This window comes from Balaenoptera acutorostrata, chromosome 20 (assembly GCF_949987535.1).
Source record: "Balaenoptera acutorostrata chromosome 20, mBalAcu1.1, whole genome shotgun sequence".
In the NCBI taxonomy this organism is placed as follows: domain Eukaryota; kingdom Metazoa; phylum Chordata; class Mammalia; order Artiodactyla; family Balaenopteridae; genus Balaenoptera; species Balaenoptera acutorostrata.
In genome coordinates, this window is record NC_080083.1 from 23,520,879 (window position 1) to 23,539,972 (window position 19,094).

At 39.8% G+C, this 19,094-nt stretch overlaps 1 protein-coding gene across 1 annotated transcript in view; it reads left to right on the top strand.

Annotated features, from left to right (window-relative positions):
- PPM1D (protein phosphatase, Mg2+/Mn2+ dependent 1D) overlaps positions 1-19,094 on the top strand; it is a 54,385-nt gene that overhangs the window by 20,449 nt on the left and 14,842 nt on the right. The window contains exon 3 of the mRNA XM_007190267.3: positions 7,414-7,538. Within this exon, the coding sequence (XP_007190329.2) occupies positions 7,414-7,538 (125 nt within the window). The remainder of the gene's footprint in view (positions 1-7,413; positions 7,539-19,094) is intronic.

Genomic DNA, 19,094 nt, shown 5'->3' on the forward strand with positions numbered 1-19,094 from the left:
TTGTAGTATCTGAAGCAAAGTCTGGTTTTACACAGATTTATAGGTGGAAAAGGGAGACTATTTTAAAAGCTTTTCCATGTTTTGGGGGTATTCTTCTTTGATACTATTCTAAAATTCACGAAGAGGGAGTTTCTTAAAGGTTAATAATAGTGTGGTATCTGAAATCATATCAATGACTTTTTTCATACTCTTTCACTGAGAGCCATAGGTGTATCAGTTAAGAGCCATTGGTTAAATAATATCTTTATCCATGCATATTTTTTTAATTAGTAGATTTTTATTGTTTAAAGCAGTTTTAGATTCATAGCAAAATTGAGCAGAAAGTATAGAGAGTTCCTGTATACTCCCTGCCTCCTTCTACACGCATAGTCTCTTCCACTATCAGCATCCTTCCCCAGAATGGTACATTTGTTACAATTGATGACCCTACATTGACACATCATTATCACTCAAAGTCCATAGTTTACATTAGGGTTACTTTTGGTGTTGTGCATTCTAGGGTTTAACAAATGTGTAATGACATGTATTTACCATTATAGTTTCATACAGAATAGTTTCACTGTCCTAAAAATCTTCTGTGCTCTGCCTATTTATCCCTTCCTCCCTTCTTACACCTGGCAACCACTGGTCTTTTTATTGTCTCCATAGTTTTGCCTTTTCCAGAGTGTCATATAGTTGGAATCATATAGTATATAGCCCCAGTGCATGATTTTGAAACCTAGGTATTGGTCATTTGTAAAGTATTGGTTAGCTGAGTTATGCAGATCATCCAAATATTGACACATTTTATTATACAATATAGCAAATCCTGTAGCTGCTCAAAAAGTCCACTGTATACACATGGTCGTAGTATTATTATGAAAATAATTTTGAGGGCTTCCCTGGTGGCGCAGTGGTTAAGAATCCTCCTGCCAATGCAGGGGACACGTGTTCGAGTCCTGGTCCGGGAAGATCCCACATGCTGCGGAGCTACTAAGCCCGTGCGCCACAACTACTGGGCCTGCGCTCTAGAGCCTGTGTGCCACAACTACTGAAGCCCTCGTGCCTAGAGCCCGGGCTCTGCAGCAAGAGAAGCCACTGCAGTGAGAAACCCGCACACCGCAACGAAGAGTAGCCCCTGCTCGAGCACAGCAACGAAGACCCAGCACAGCCAAAAATAAATAAATAAGTAAATAAAATTAAGAAAAAGAAAATAATTTTGACCTTGCATATCCCCTGAAATGGTCTGGGGGACTCCCGGGGTCCCTGAACCATATTTTGAGAACCACTTTTCTAGTACTTGTGTGGTTTCATCATTTACATTTTAAATAGTCCCTTTTTAAAATTTTTCTTTAATTAATTAATTATTATTATTTTTTGGTCTCTGTTGGGTCTTTGTTGCCACCCGTGGGCTTTCTCTAGTTGCAGCAATCGAGGGCTACTCTTCGTTGCAGTGCATGGGCTTCTCATTGCTGGCTTCTCTTGTTGTGGATCGTGGGCTCTAGGCACGGGGGCTTCAATAGTTGTGGCACGTGGGCTCAGTAGTTGTGGCACGTGAGCTCTAGAGCGCAGGCTCAGTAGTTGTGGTGCACGGACTTAGTTGCTCCGTGGCACATGGGATCTTCCCGGACCCGGGATCGAACCCGTGTCCCCTGCATTGGTAGGTGGATTCTTAACCACTGTGCCACCAGGGAAGTCCCATCATTTACATTTTAATCTTATAGCTCTGGAATTTTAAAATTAAAGCTGAGTAATAGGGATATGAGTTAATATTTTTTTCTCATTGGCCATTGGTAGCCACTTGAACAACCATTCCTTACTGATTAGAAGGCTTACCAGGCATAGAACCCTTCTTCAATGGGAGGATAACCTTGAGTTTATCCTCTTCTAGCACTCTTTCTCTGGTTAAGATAAATATGGAATGTCAGCTCTGTTATAAGGCAACATTGCTTATTGTAGAATGACCCTTGAATGGAACTGCATCTGGATAGGAAAGATTTTGAATGGACCACAAATTTCTCTTGGGAAGCAGAGACCTTAGCTGCCCTTTGTACATGCAGTTTGACTTGTGCAGGGACGAGGAAGTCATGGGCTGTTAAGATACTGATTCTTTTTTTTTTTTTTTTTTTTTTTTTTTTTTTTTAATTTTATAGCTACTTTATTTATTTATTTATTTATTTTTGGCTGTGTTGGGTCTTCGGTTCGTGCGAGGGCTTTCTCTAGTTGCGGCAAGTGGGGGCCACTCTTCATCGCGGTGCGGGGACCGCTCTTCATCGCGGTGCGCGGGCCTTTCACTATCGCGGCCCCTCCCGTTGCGGGGCACAGGCTCCAGACGCGCAGGCTCAGTAGTTGTGGCTCACGGGCCCAACTGCTCCGTGGCATGTGGGATCTTCCCAGACCAGGGCTCGAACCCGTGTCCCCTGCATTAGCAGGCAGATTCTCAACCACTGCACCACCAGGGAAGCCCAAGATACTGATTCTTATGGCATACGAAGCTCACTTGTGGTGCCTAGAAATTGGCTCCTGGATTTCTGTAAGGATCACTGCTGAAGACAGCACCACTGAAGCTGCAGTGCTGGCATACTGTGTTTCCTGTCCTGTATGCTACAAAGTTAAATGAGCCTGGTTTCATGCTATAGTTTATTTGATCCTATGAGTGTGAAGGTCAGTATGTATCTGAGACCACTACTGGTAGTTATGCAAAATGAGCTTTGCAATTATATATATTTGGGTCTTTTTCTGGGCTTTCTTTTTTTAATACTGTATATTCGTGTACCAGTGCCATACTTATTTTATTTATTTATTTTTATTTTTATAAATTTATTTATTTATTTATTTATTTTTGGCTGAGTTGGGTCTTCATTGCTGTGTGCGGGCTTTCTCTGGTTGCTGCGAGCGGGGGCTACTCTTCATTGCGGTGTGCGGGATTCTCATTGTGGTGGCTTCTCTTGTTGCGGAGCCTGGGCTCTAGGCACGCGGGCTTCATTGCGGGCTCAGTGGTTGTGGCTCACGGACTGTAGAGTGCAGGCTCAGTAGTTGTGGCGCATGGGCTTAGTTGCTCTGTGGCATGTGGGATCTTCCCAGACCAGGCTCAAACCCGTGTCCACTGCATTGGCAGGCGGATTCTTAACCACTGCGCCACTGGGGAAGCCCATACTTATTTTAAATTGAGGCTTTATTTTAATTTTTAATATTGGTAGGCCTGATTCCTCTCATTAGTCTTTAAAAAAATATTTTTCTTGACTGTTCTTTATTTTTCGCTATGAATATTAAAGTTATTTTTATTTTAATAACTTTTTTTAGAGTTTATTTTTTTGTCCTGTTACTTAAAATAGCATCTGGATAATTGGACAGATGCTGTTTGCCATTTGAGAGCAGGTGTCTTTTTGCACAAATTGAACTGTTTTATTTATTTATTTATTTAAAATAAATTTTTATTTATTTATTTATTGTTGGCTGTGTTGGGTCTTCGTTGCTGCATGCGGGCTTTTTCTAGCTGTGGCAAGCGGGGGCTACTCTTCATTGCTGCGCACGGACTTCTCATTGCAGTGGCTTCTCTTGTTGCGGAGCACGGGCTCTGGGCGCTCAGGCTTCAGTAGTTGTGGCTCACGGGCTCTAGAGCACAGAGCTCAGTAGCTTGGCACACGGGCCTAGTTGCTCCGCGGCATGTGGGATCTTCCTGGACCAGGGCTTGAACCCATGTCCCCTGCATTGGCAGGCGGATTCTTAATCACTGTGCCACCAGGGAAGTCCCTGAACTGTTTTATTGTAAGTTATTTCCTCCTTTCCCTCTGTCCTCACTCTAGGCAACTGGCCAGTGCTCTGTTTTTCTGGCCTTCTGTTGCTGCTCAGTCAGCCCTTTGCATATCAGGCTGATCCTTTGTGTATGCCATTAGTGATGCAGGACAACAGCAGAAAGTGCAATAAAAGCAGCATCTTTTACAACATTTCTTTGGTTTTTTGATACTGGATTTAAAACGTTGTTTTAGCCAGTGCCCTTATTTTGTCATTTGTTTCTCAGAAACACAGAGACCATAATAACTTTGAATATTAAGTATCCAGAGAGCTCCTAGGAGAGTTATGTTGGAAGCAATTTGGGTAGGTACTGTAATTACTTAAGTATTAAGTCTTACTTTTTAGGGAGCTGGTTTAGGAAAGAACAATAGGGCATAAGGTGTTAGGAAGGCAGAATGTTGATGTCTCTTCTCCTGGAGCTCTTATGTTTCACAGATTCTTGTGAATTGTAGATTTAGTCTTTACTCTCCTGTTTCCTTTTTGAGGATCAGCATTGAAGAAAGCATAAAATAACAAAGTGATGGCCTTTGATACTCTTACTATGACCGAGAACAATGTTGTTTTCAGTATTACAAATTAAACTAATTCTCAAAAGGGATAGTAAATGAACAACCCTCTTGAATTTCTCTTCTAGGTTAACGTTGACAAAGTTTTCTGCTCATTCTGTACTTGCTTCATTCCCCCCTGTTCTGTCCAGTATAGTAGCCACTAACCACATATGACTGTTTGAATTTAAATATAAATTAATTAAAATTAAATTAAAAATTCAGTTCCTCATTTGCACTAGTCACATTGACAGTGCTCAGTTGGCGGACATGGCTAGTGCCTGCTGTATCAGACTGTGCCCAGTGAACATTTCCATCATTGCAGGAAGTTTCATGAGACAGAGCTGCTCAAATCTCCTGGCCTTCCCTTGTCTCATGAGCTTGTTTTCTACTTAAGAAAGATGATTGAGGCTGTTCTCCTTCTGTCATATTCATGTTTTTCTGGGCTCAGAGGAAGATTTTTTTTTCTCATTTATGAAGGTTTATGCCTTTATTTTGGGTCTCTTAGAACTTGTATTCCATTTGTTATCTCTTCTCCCTAGTATCTTCATTCCTTTGAAGTTAGAGCAGAAATAGAAAAGCCATAGATGGAGGTTAACTTGGAGGCTGCTGCTGAGGTCTGCAGCATTTCATACTGACATTCCTGTGGAGACGGTCACCATTATCTGTCCTGTCTTCAGCTTTCCATATCGTGAAGCCAGTTTAGTTTCAGTGTTCATCAAGTTTAGGGGGACAGAGTCATACTACTCACAGTCAACATACTAAACTATTAAGAGACTCATGTATACATCAGGATGTCATAGTACTCATTAATAATGAGAACAGTAACTGACAAGAAGACCACATATTATTGTCATCTGGCCTGCCGTAGATGAAATGAAATTTCAGATTATAATCAGAGGGTTTCAGTGTGCACATGGGACTTTAGTGTGAAGACTTAATTCGGTTATCTTAATGTCATCTATCTTTGAGAGTTCAGAATCAACTTGTGTCTTATGCATGTATTTATCTGATATTAGGTGAACCTCATATCAGGCAGGCTGATATTGTTTCTTGGGAATGCTCTTGCCACTCTTCCCCTCAACTTTATAAAGCCTTCCAGGAGAACATTTTTCTTCTATTTATTATTTTTTTAAAATTCCAGGCAGATTATGATTAAATTGATTTAAGGACCACTTTCCCATTTCAGTCGTTCAGGCATAGGTTGAGAGACCATCTCTGTTAAGTTTTATTACTTTTTTGCTCCAATGTTTGACCATATCTCAATGTTTTAGGCACCCTGGAGTGTACTAACTTCTCTGTGTATTAATTACAGATTTCTGTTGCTCCAACACCAAATTTCTAGGTGGGTTTTCTTGTTGTGTAACTCCCAAATCTATATTTCTGCAGCTGATCTGTTTCCAAAGTCTAGTCTCACTTCTAAATACAGAAATATCTAAATACATAGATACTTCTGTTGAGGCATTTCTTATTAATTCCTCAGATCAAAAATATTAAAATTGAAGTTCTATTTTCAATACCCCTAAATCCTTCAAAAAGTATACAACCTTTTCCATTTCTTTTATCATTATGTAATCCCTATTCAATTTTAACCACTTCTTCCTCCCCTCAGTTTTTTTAGTTATCAAATTATCTTGCTTTTTTAGAGTCATGTACCACAATGTTCCTTGCAGCACTATTTACAATAGCCAGGACATGGAAGCAACCTAAGTGTCCACTGACAGATGAATGGATAAAGAAGATGTGACACATATATACAATGGAATATTACTGAGCCATAAAAAGAAACGAAATTGAGTTATTTGTAGTGAGGTGGATGGACCTAGAGTCTGTCATACAGAGTGGAGTAAGTCAGAAAGAGAAAAACAAATACCGTATGCTAACACATATATATGGAATCTAAAAAAAAAAAAGGTTCTGAAGAACCTAGGGGCAGGACAGGAATAAAGATGCAGACATAGGACTTCCCTGGTGGCACAGTGGTTAAGAATCTGCCTGCCAATGCAGGGGACACGGCTTCGATCCCTGGTCTGGGAAGATCCCACATGCCGTGGTACAGCTAAGCCCATGTGCCACAACTACTGAGGCTGTGCTCTAGAGCCCACGAGCCACAACTACTGAGCCCACGTGCCACAACTACTGAAGCCCGCGTGCCTAGAGCCCATGCTCCGCAACAAGAGAAGCCACCGCAATGAAAAGCCCACTCACCACAACGAAGGGTAGCCCCCTCTCGCTGCAACTAGAGAAAGCCCATGCACAGCAACAAGAACCCAACACAGCCAAAAATAAATAAATAAATTTATTTATTAAAAAAAAGAAAAGATGCAGACGTAGCGAATGGACTTGAGGACACGGGGAGGGGGAAGGGTAAGCTGGGACGAAGTGAGAGAGTAGCATGGACATATATATACTACCAAATGTAAAATAGATAGCTAGTGGGAAGCAGCTGCATCGCACAGGGAGGTCAGCTCGGTGCTTTGTGACCACCTAGAGGGGTGGGATAGGGAGGGTGGGAGGGAGATGCAAGAGGGAGAGGATGTGGGGGTATATGTATACATATAGCTGATTCACTTTGTTATACAGCAGAAACTAACACAACATTGTAAAGCAATTATACTCCAATAAAGATGTTAAAAAAAGATCCAAAAGAAACACACAAAATGAATATCGTGGCAGAAATTACTAAGACCACTGAATCCCACTGAAATGGATTTGAAAAGGGAAAAATGTATTATGTCCTATTGCAGTAGTCTATTTCTGTGTATTTCCATTTGTGTGTGTGTGTGTGTGTGCCTGTCATTGGATCTTAAAAAAAAATTCTTTTTTATATACATGATATCTACTCATTTCTATTCCCATTGCTTCCTTTCTATTCTGTCTAGCCTACCTTAATAATCTCCAAATTCTCATCTTAATCTACCCTATTTTGTCTTTGCCTGCTGAACAGGAACTTTGGTTTATGCATCTTTGTATCTGAAAGAGATAAGTCATTATTTTGCAGTAATCTGATTTTATTAGCTATTTAACACGTTAAACTACTTTAGTTGTTATATTTTAATCATTTAGAGTATTTATGTGAACTTTTGTTTTTTAGCGTGATGAACAAGTCTGGGGTGAATCGTGTAGTTTGGAAACGACCTCGGCTCACTCACAACGGACCTGTGAGAAGGAGCACAGTCATTGACCAGATTCCGTTTCTGGCAGTAGCAAGGGCACTTGGTAAGTAGGACTTAACATTTGGTGAAATCATCTTGGATTTTCTATAATATATGGTGGTAAAATAAAAGAGAAGACTGAGAATTAAACCCTCATTTGGCACGTCATGAAGGTATAAATATGATATTATAGTAAATGATTGAAAACCTAATTGAGGGGAAGGTTAAAGTATGGATTTCAGTGCCAATTGCTCTTTGATCATGAGTTATGTTCAATGTTTTGCTAGTTCCCATTTATTCCTAGGGAAGTAAATGTATGCCTAGGCTTGATGTTAGCCTTAAAACTATTTCTAAATGTCCTTCCCTACTTCAGCCCTTCATATTTCTCTCAAGAGCCTTCAAAGCTCTTTTTTTTTCATTAGCTAGCAAAGTAAATTGTACATGACAAAATAAACATACTTATTTTCTGTTCTACCTGGTTTTGAAAGGAAGGCTAGAGGATTATAGCTATAGAAATATCTTACCTTGGATGTACTAATTAAATTTTCTTCTGAAAAAAATTTCTTTTGGAAAACACCACTTTTTTCCTTCTCTCCTTCTTCCTCTAACAGATACTTTAGAACTGACTTGGTGCCAGGCACTGCCTTAGGCTTTGGAGAGATAATACAGATATACTCTGCCCTGAGGGAGCAAGACTGAGTAGTTGGGGAGATAGGCAATAAAGAAGGAAGCTTGTCCTGAAAGTAATATAATATTGCAAGTCAATTATACTTCAGTTTTTTAAAAAGTAAGCTTGTAAATGAAATAATTACAGATTAGGAAATATGAAAGTCCTGTGATAAAGAATAATTTAGAAGGGAAAAACTATTTTAGATAGTGTGATGGAAATGCTCCTTTTAGGAAGTGTTATTTTAGCTGAGATTTGATGGCTGAGAAGGAGTTATTCTTGTGAAGAGCCTGTTGAAGAATATTCTAGGCATGGTTCCTGAATTGGGAAAGAGCGTGGCCTGTTGTAGGAATTATCAGAAGGCAGGAGTTAAAGAGGCAAACATGAGCCACAGATGTTTTCATTCTAGCCTAAGGGTACTGGGAAACACTGAAGGGTATTAAGCTAAGGAGTAACATTATCTGATTTGCATTTTTAAAAGATCATGCTACTGGGGCTTCCCTGGTGGCGCAGTGGTTGAGAATCTGCCTGCCAATGCAGGGGACACAGGTTCGAGCCCTGGTCTGGGAAGATCCCACATACCGCAGAGCAACTGGGCCCGTGAGCCACAGTTACTGAGTCTGCGCATCTGGAGCCTGTGCTCCACAACAAGAGAGGCCGCGACAGTGAGAGGCCCGCGCACCGCGATGAAGAGTGGCCCCCGCTTGCCACAACTAGAGAAAGCCCTCGCAGAGAAACGAAGACCCAACACAGCCATAAATAAAATAAATAAATAATAATTAAAAATAAAAAAAAGATCATGCTACCTATCATGTTACTATCTTTGTTCATCTTTGGTGATCATATACATATAGTCCCAATATTCATGGAGCCTATAATCTAATGGGGAGAATAGATAATAAATGAGAAAATTATTTTAAAAAGCATTATAAAGGAATTAAACAGTATGATATGCCACTAATTGGTGGGAGGGATAGTGGGTAGCAGAGGAGGGCTACTTTGGAGAGGATGATTAAGGAACATTCTTTTATTTATTTATTTTTTAATCAATTTATTTATTTTTGACTGTGTTGTGTCTTCGTTGCTGCGCATGGGCTTTCTCTAGTTGCGGCAAGCGGAGGCTACTCTTCGTTGCGGTGCACGGGCTTCTCATTGCAGTGGCTTCTCTTGTTGCGGAGCACGGGCTCTAGGTGCGCGGGCTTCAGTAGTTGTGGCTCATGGGCTCTGGAGCGCAGGCTCAGTAGTTGTGGCACACGGGCTTAGTTGCTCCGTGGCATGTGTGATCTTCCCGGACCAGGGTTCGAACCTGTGTCCCTGCATTGGCAGGCGAATTCTTAACCACTGTGCCACCAGGGAAGCCCAAGGAACATTCTTTTAAAAAGTGATATTTTGAGTAAGACCTAAAAGGAGGCGAAGGGGCCAAGTCACAGCAAAGCCACAGCACTTGCAAAGGCCGTTAGGCAATTAGTGGACATTTGATTTGGGAAGGATGGTGGTGCGGGTTGTGTAGCATATATTCTTTTTTCCTACTGAATAATGCCCTGACTTCCTTTGGGGAAACTATCTCCCCTACTATGTGCAGTCTTAGTTTAGACATTCCTATTCAGGGTCCTTTTATAAAACATAAAAGGTCGGGCATATGACCCCAGCTAGATCAGTTAGATTCCTTGTTCCATGATTTTGAGTTGTGAATCTAGAAAGGATAAACATTAAAAACCAAAAACGTGGTTGGAATGAATTCATCCTAGTGATACTGACCTCCTTTGGCAGTGCTCATTGATGTGGTTGGGCTTTCCTGCCTAGTTGTTTGGAATTGCCCTGTCTCCATGCCTGGTTCTCCAGCTTCTTGTCTACCGTGTGAGCTACTTGATTTTCTTCTGAGTTGCCTTTTTGGCCTAGGTTAACCTGAGCTGGAAATTGTTGTTTGTTAGCAACGAATCCTAATGCAGAAAGGAAAGGACTTGCTGTCTTTAAGGACCAAGAATGAAGCCAGTGTGAGAGAGAGGAGGTAGAGATATAAGATGAAGGCGGAGATGAGGACACTTGCCTGATTAAGAGGGTGGCACAGGCTAAGGTAAGGAGTTTGGTGAAGACATTACCGGTGGTAGGCAAGAACTAAATCCTGCAAGGCTTTCTAGACCATGATAAGGAATTTTATTTTAAATGCTTTTGGGAAGGGATTGAAGAGTAGTAGGAGAGGAAGTAAACCATAGTGGTTAAGAGGTAGACTTTGGACCCAAAATTCCTAGTTTCCAATCCCAGTGCTGTTATTTACTGTACAAACTTGGGCAAATTACTTAATATATTGTGGCACAGTTTTTTCAGCTGTAAAATGGGGCCTGCTTCGTACTGTCGTGAGTATTGGGTAACTTAGCACATGTAAAGTGCTTAAAATAGTGCCTGGCACATAGTAAGTGCTCTGTAAATGTTAGTTGTTATTATTGTTGTTTACTGAAGTAGGGCAGTGACATGATCCAGTATGTTTTTTAAAGGATCATTTTGGCTGATCCAGTTTGTTTTTAAAAGATCATAATGGCTAAAATTATAGGGTAATAAAATTGGAGGCCAGGGTCCCATTTAGGGACCTGTAGCAGTATTCTAAGCACTTTACATATTTTACAGATTTTTGTCTGAGTTTCCCAGGCCATTCATTCATAGTATACATGTGATATAGTTGATCCTCCAATTGTTAGCAAGGAGGAAGAGGGGACAAGGTAGATGACAGATAGTCAGCTATTGACACTTCAGGTAGACGGTAAATTTCCAGTTAACTGTTGCCATTTGTAACATTAGTGAGCTTAGGGGAAAGGCATGGGAGGCAAGGAATTAATATTAGTAAAGAAATAGAGGGGATTTTTGTGGGGAACTCAACACGGACTGAGGGCAAGGTCTTACTCCAGGTTCAAAAGTAAGGTGAACCTTCAGTTTAGAAAGTAGATGCCAATTTATTTTGTATATGTGAAGTGTGTGTGCACCAAGCATTTCAAGTAAGCCTTGAAACCCTTAAGTGATTGTGGAGAGGAAGAGAAGGAACAGGTGATGGAGTGGCAAAAAGAGCAGAAAAACCAACTGGTTTTCCTGTTTCAGACATTCCTGCTTAGTTCAGATATAGCTCTGGAGTAATTCAGACAAGTAATTCAACCCACTTGAATATCTTCAGTAATCTTTACTTAATGTTTCAAAGTAGAAACTCTTGTATTATTAGACAATTCTGTGAGTTAAAATCTGCCTCCATGAAGCTTTCAGACAGGGCAGTGTACTTCCTTTTCTTTTTTGCATAATGATAGTCATTTACCTATTCAGAATTGGCTAGCATGTTTCTCTAGGCTAATTTCAGACCCTTCATTATTCTTGTTGTATTCCTCTAGATGTTTCCTTCAATAAACGTGATTTGGGAATTGAGGACACTGCAAGATGTGGTCTGACCAGTTTGAAGTACAATGGAAATATTTGGTTCCTGCTACCTGAACATTGTACTTCTAATAATGGAGTCCTAGAATCCTGTCATTAGCTTTTTGTAATCTTACCACATTAGTTGGCTTATTAAGCTCAGATCTCTAGATATTTCTCTTATGAACTGCTACCAGGTCAAGTTTCTCTTTTATGTACTCTGTTGGTTTTTATTGGGATGGTGTAAGGGTGGGGAAATGGAGACTGAATAATAGCATTAGATGAGTTGTTGGTGGAATGTATTTATCAATACAAAAGGTATTGATTAATAGATTGGTGTGTATTTAGAGAGAGATGTTTTTTTTTTTTAACATCTTTATTGGAGTATAATCGCTTTACAATGGTGTGTTAGTTTCTGCTTTATAACAAAGTGAATCAGTTATACATATACGTATGTTCCCATATCTCTTCCCTTTTGTGTCTCCCTCCCTCCCACCCTCCCTATCCCACCCCTCTAGGTGGTCACAAACCACCGAGCTGATCTCCCTGTGCTATGCAGCTGCTTCCCACTAGCTATCTATTTTACATTTGGTAGTGTATATATGTCCATGACACTTAGAGAGATCTTGATTGATGTGATGCTGTTTTTTTTTTCTTAGCTTAGTTTCAACATTTGTTAACTACCTAGAGAAAGAAATAATGTGCGTGGTCCTCCATTTTGTATATTATACAAATATGCAAAAATACTTAAGCAGCAAGATATTAGCATTGTTTAACTACTTTTAGTTGCCAGAGAGAAAAAATAGTAATTAGAGAGTAGAGAAATCAGACAACATTTTGACTAGGTGATGACAGTTACCATCACTAATGAGGAATAGTTGGACATTGTATGCCTCCAGATGTGTGGTACACATATCCCCTATGTAGTACCCTGGTCAAAAATGCATAGCCTCAATCTAGATAAAGGAGGTTAAAGAAATGATACAAGTAAAGAAAAAAAGAAAAAGAAAAGAAAAGAAATGTTACAAGTACATGCTATTCCTGATCCTAGGCTGGATCCTATAAAGGATATTATTAGGCCATCTGATAATTCAGAATATGGATGGTAGATGGTATGTTAGGTAAATATTATATTAATATAAATTTATGAAGCTGATAACTGCAGTGCCCTTATTCTTAGAAAATACTCTTTGAAGTATTTAGGGATAAAGGACCATTATTTAAAATATTTTTTATATATACACACAGAATCTTTATATATATGTAGATTGAAAACAAGCGAATGGGGCAAAATGTCAACAATAGATGAATCTGAGTAAAGATGGGTGTTCTTTGTCATAGTTTTATTTTTATAGCTTTATACATTTGAAATGATCTCCAGATGAAATGTTTTTAAAAATAGGCTGGCAGGGACTTCGCTGGTGGCGCAGTGGTTAAGAATCCGCCTGCCAATGCAGGGGGCACGGGTTCAATCCCTGGTCCGGGAAGATCCCACATGCCGCGGAACAACTAAGCCCGCGAGCCACAACTACTGAGCCCGCGTGCCACAACTACTGAAGCCCACGTGCCTAGAGCCCGTGCTCAGCAACAAGAGAAGCCACTGCAAAGAGAAGCCTGCACACCGCAACAAAGAGTAGCCCCCGCTCGCCACAACTAGAGAAAGCCCGTGTGCAGCAACAAAGACCCAACGCAGCCAAAAAAAAAAAAAAAACTTTAAAAAAAAAAAGGATAAAACCACATACAGAGTCCCCACTTCTTTGTGATTGTTTATTCATTCACCAAATATTTATTAAATGCCTGCTGTGTGCCAGGTATTGCTCTAGGTTCTGAGGATTCTGCAATGAACAAAACAGGTGAAAATTCCTGGACCCATGGAACTTACTTTCTAGTGAGGGGAAACAGATGATAAACTAAAATAAATACGTAGAATATATATTGTGGTATATAGTAAAAAGTGCTAACGTGAAAAATAAAGCAGGAAACGTTGTGGGGGTGGAGTGTAATTTTAAATGGGATTGTCAGGGGGCTTCCCTGGTGGCGCAGTGGTTAAGAAGCCGCCTGCCAATGCAGGGGACACGGGTTCAAGCCCTGGTCCGGGAGGATCCCACATGCCGCGGAGCAACTAAGCCCATGCGCCACAACTACTGAGCCTGCGCTCTAGAGCCCACAAGCCGCAACTACTGAAGCCCATTGGCTTAGAGCCCATGCTCCACAATAAGAGAAGCCACCACGATGAGAAGCCTGTGCACTGCAACGAAGAGTAGACCCCGCTCTCTGCAATTAGAGAAAGCCCACAAGCAGCAATGAAGACCCAACGCAGCCAAAAATAAAACAAACAAACAAATAAATAAATAAATGGGATGGTCAGAGGAGGTCTGAAAAGATGACATTTGAGTGAAGAGATGAGGCATCAAGGCCTGTGGGTGTCTGGGGCAAGATATTAGGCAGAAGGAACAACAAATACAAAGTGTCCTTTTTATGATTTTTTTTTTTTAACTGAGCAGCTTGAAAGGTGGAGTTGCCATTAACTGATGTAGCAAAGACCAGAGTATATGTAGCAGGGGGAGGTCAGTTCAGTTTTGGACAACTTACCTTCAAGGTGCTAATCAGACATTAAAGTGGTGATATCCATTGGGCTTCTGGTTATGAAAATTGACTAGGTGAGGGCTAGGCTAGAGATATCAGTCTGTGGCTGAATCAAGGGATTGAGTGTAGGTAGAAAAGGGGGGAAAAAAGAAAAGAAAAAAGGAAGGGTCCAGTGACTGATCCCTGAGATACTGTCACTGTTAGGAGGTGGGGGCATGAATGGAAGAACAGGTAAAACAAGACTGAGAAAGAGCCACAGGTAAAATACAAGAAAGTTCAGGAGAGTGTCCTGAAAGCTAAGAGAAGAAACTGTTTCAAGAAGGTATTTCGTTATATGTCAGTTATACCTCAATTAAAAAAAAATATTTCAAATACTGTTGATAGTTCAGGTAAAGGAAAGACTGAGAAGTGACCTTTGGGTTTAACAATGTGAAAGTCATTGGTGACCTTGACAAAGTAGCTTTTGGTGGATATTGAGACCACAATCATGACTGGAGTTGGTTCAAGAAAGAGTGAGAAGGGGAAATTTTGATATAGCAAGTTTTAGACACTCTTCCTAGGTTGGGAAGGAAGAGATGGGGCTTTAGCTGGAGTAGAAAGAATAGCATCAAGAGAGGGTTTGCTACTGTTATTTTAAAAAGGGAAGAAATAATAAAAGTTGATGGGAAAGATCCTCTAGACCAGGGAGAACTCCATGTAAGAGACAAAATACAATTGCTATAGTAATTTCCTATGACAATTACATTATTTTAACATAATTTTGTAAACAAATGTATGGAAATAAATGAATATTTTCATATAAAAAGACATGGGAGAGATGGTATTGTTTTAGTAATGGAAAAAAATTGCATCTGCTTTTTCTCTTGATTTTATTTTTCTATCACATATTTTCTTAAGTTTTCTCAAATATCTTTTTTTTTAAACTTTATTGAGATATAACTGACATACAGCACTGTATATAAGTTTAAGGTGTACAGCATTTAAAAGAGAATATCCTTTAGATTTGAACATTTAAGCTGAAAGAAATGCTTTGTCATATTACTTTTCCTGTCTTTATTTTGACACTTGGGGGAAAAAAAGTAACTATTTAAGTTCTAGCTTTCTTTTTAAGTTTAACTTGTTGCATGGTAATTCTTATTGGCCCATAGTAAATTAAATTATAGAATTTAGCACCACTCTTATGGTTTATAGTCATTTTTCTTCCAGTTTTTTGGGAAAGAGAGAAGTTTGCTTATCAAAATTTGTACTGATGAAGATCAAAATTACCTGAGTGCAAATGTAGCAAAGGTGCCTCCTAGTGGCTGCCCGGTGGAATTGCATGTGAGTCTTGCAATTCATTTATAGATTGAACAGATATTTGAGTGCAGTATGTGCCCAAGCACAGGGTCTTTGCCCTCATGGAAGCTTACAGTTTAGAGACGGGAGAGGCATTCATCAAATGATCACAAAAAGAACGGAAACATTACAACTCTTAACTATTTGTGTATCTGTTAACGGGAACTTAAAATGGGAGTATTTTACCTAACCGGAGAGGTCAGAGAAGTGATGTTTGAGCTGAGGTCTTAAGAATTACTAAAAGTTAATAGAGGAAGAAAATGTGTTCTAGGCATAGGAACTGCATTTGTGAACAGCTCTGTGATAGGAGGAGGCATGGTGAATATAAGGGACTCTGATGAAGGGTAGGTGGAACAAAGATATGGGAACAAGAGACATAGATAAAGTCAGAAAATACTGCATTTTTATAGGCTGTGGTTAAGAGTTATGCAAGAGTAAACTATTGCAGAGTTGGGGTGGGAAACATATAACTAGGTAGGGGTGTGTGTGTGTGTTTTAATTATGGCAAAATACATATAACAACATTTACCATCTTAACCATTTTAAGTATACAGTTCAGTGGTATTAAGTACATTTACATTGTTGTGCAGCCATCACCACCGTCAATCTTAAATTTGTGTTTTAAAGAGATGATTTTGGTTGCAGTTTTGAGGATGGATTAGGTGAGGCAAAAGTTGCTGGGAAGCTCTCCACGGGAAGTCACTCACAGAGCTGGAGGCGGGGTGGGGTGGTGAGACATGTTGAAATTCCCTAGGGATAAGGACCACTAGGTGTCCTGCACATTGCTGGCTGCAGTATGCCCCAGCAGCAAGCAGAGAACATACTGAAACCAGAAGAAAGGCCTCTTTCTCATCTGGTATCACTCCAGTGCCCCTACTGAAAACAAAAGGGAAATAGCCATTGAGCAGGCAACCAACCTCTGCCACAATGTTCAAGGCCCCTCCTTTCAATACATAGAGGAATGACATTCCTGTGATCCTATAATGGTGTACAAACACTAGGCCAATAATAAAATACTTAGTTCAATTCTGATTCTTACTCATTTGATCTCAGGTAAAGCCATGTAGATTACCTGAACTGGCAAAATAAGGGAACTGGCTCTATCTTATGTTTCTAAATCTAGCTATGAATACAGATCATATGGTGAGTTTGTTAAAAATTCAAATTCTAGGGACTTTTACCAGCAAATTTAAAGCAACTTGAGCATCAAAACAATAACAGGAATAAGTTATAACATAATGAGGAAAAAAGAATCCCTAAGTCCATACTGATACAAAAAGATTATAAAGAGGTAGAGAAAAAAATGGATAGTTCTTCTTTAGGAAAGACAACTAATAAATGTAGTTAGTGTTCTAATTCTATCATCAGTTTACAGCCATCCCAATAACACTTGATTCGTGCAAGAATCATTAATGAATGCTAAAATGTGGCATATTTTGGTGAGGAATAGGATATTTCACACAATCTCAAACTAGCACTGTACAGATTACTTAGGGCATCTTTACAGTGCTGGTAGGCAGCACTTTAACTGAATGATCAGGCTTGGCATTGCCAATAATAGGACAGACTGACATTTTGTGCCTCCTAATGTGACATACTAAGAAGGCTATGACTTCAGCAATGTAGTATTCTGGCCAAAAAAAAGTTTGACCTGAACACAAACCCTTATATCTAGCCTGCGGACGCGAGGAAGCAGTCAAGACAAATCCAAATTGAGGGTCACTCTGCAAAACAACTGGCCTGGACTCTTTTGACAATTGTCTGTCTGTGTCATGAATGACAAAAACAAATCACAAAACCTAGAGAATTGTTCTGGGTTAAAAACGACTAAAAAATATGACAACTAAATGTAATGAATGATCCTCGAGTGGATCCTGGATATTAAAAAAGCATTATTGCGGGAATTTCCTGGTGATCCAGGGGTTAGGACTTGACACTTTCACTGAGGGGGCCTGGGTTTGATCCCTGTTGGGAGAATTAAGATCCTGAAAGCCACGTGGTGCGGCCAAAAAAAAGAAAGGCATTATTGGGATAACTGGGGAAATTTGAACATAGATTTTATATTACAGAATACTGGATCAACATGAAACTTTCTGTCTGTGGCTACATAGGAGACCACCCTTATGCTCAGGGGATTAAATAGGAGATGCACCATGTTACTGGCTTGGGAGATACAATATTGTTATGATGGCATTTCTCTCTGAAGTGATCTATAGGTTCAGCGCAATCGCATTCAAAACCCAGAGTTTGGGGGGACTTCCCTCCTGGTCCAGTGGGTAAGACTCCATGCTCCCAAAGAGGGGGCCGAGGTGTGATCCCTGGTCTGGGAACTAGATACTGCATGCGTGCCACAACTAAGCGTTTGCATGCCGCGACTAAGAGTCCACGTGCCGCAACTAAGAAGTCCGCATGCCACAACTGAAGATCCCTCATGTTGCAACTAAGACCCAGTGCAGCCTAAATAAATAAATAAATAAGATAATAATAAATATTATTATTTTTTAATATATTTATTTATTTTTTATTTTTGGCTGCGTCAGGTCTTAGTCATGGGATTTTTGTTGCAGCATGTGGGATCTTTCGTTGCGGCACACAGGCTCCTTGTTGCGGCGCACGGGCTTCTCTCTAGTTGTGGCTCACGTGCTCAGTAGTTGCGGTGCATGGGCTTAGTTGCCCCACAGCATGTGGGATGTTAGTCCCCTGACCAGGGATCAAACCTGTGTCCCCTGCATTGGAAGGCGATTCTTAACCACTGGAACACCAGGGAAGTTCCAGTAAATATTATGGAAAAAACAAACAAACAAAAAAAAAACAAAATAGAGTTTGGGAATTCCCTGGCGGTCCAGGGGTTAGGACTCCACGCTTCCACTGCAGAGGGCACAGGTTCAATCCCCGGTCAGGGAATTAAGATCCCCCATGCCACATAGCCTGGCCAAAAACTAAAAATAGACAAACAAATAAATAAACTAATTAATTTAAAAAACAGTTTCAGAAATTTAAGTTAGGAGAAATGCACCTTTCTTCTGGAAATGTATTGAGGTTTAGTGAGAAAGAAAAAAGAGATTGGCAACATATTGGGGGCTAGTGATTTGGGAGTTGCAAGCTTGAGAGGACAATTTTGTGGAAGGAGTATACATATATACTGGGTATATATCCATAGAAATCTCTAGAAGGATACATAAGGACAATAGTTGTTCCCTAAGTGGAGAACCAGAAAGGACATGAACGGGAAAGGAGATTTTTGTATCTTTTGGTTTTCGTGCCATGTGAAATAAACAAGTAACTTATTTTAAAATATTTTCAAATTTTTAACTATATTAATGTTAGTTTATATATGAGAAATTGTGACCCTTCTTTGAGGTCATATAGTTTGCATTAGATTGAAAATTGGAATTTCTTTTTTTAACCTAGATTTTAAGTTTAGACATATTAGGGATTCTGCTTTATATAAATTTATGTTTTTACTTGGAGTGGCAATATTAATTTCAAATATTGGGGGGGAAATTGCTTTTGAAAGCTTTTAGCATCACATATGAACCCTGTAATTGCTATCTTACAATTTATCTTAACTGTTTCCATCCATGTTCATTTTTATAGTTTCATCAACCAGGGAGTTTTGTTTTACTGGTATAAAGAAATAAA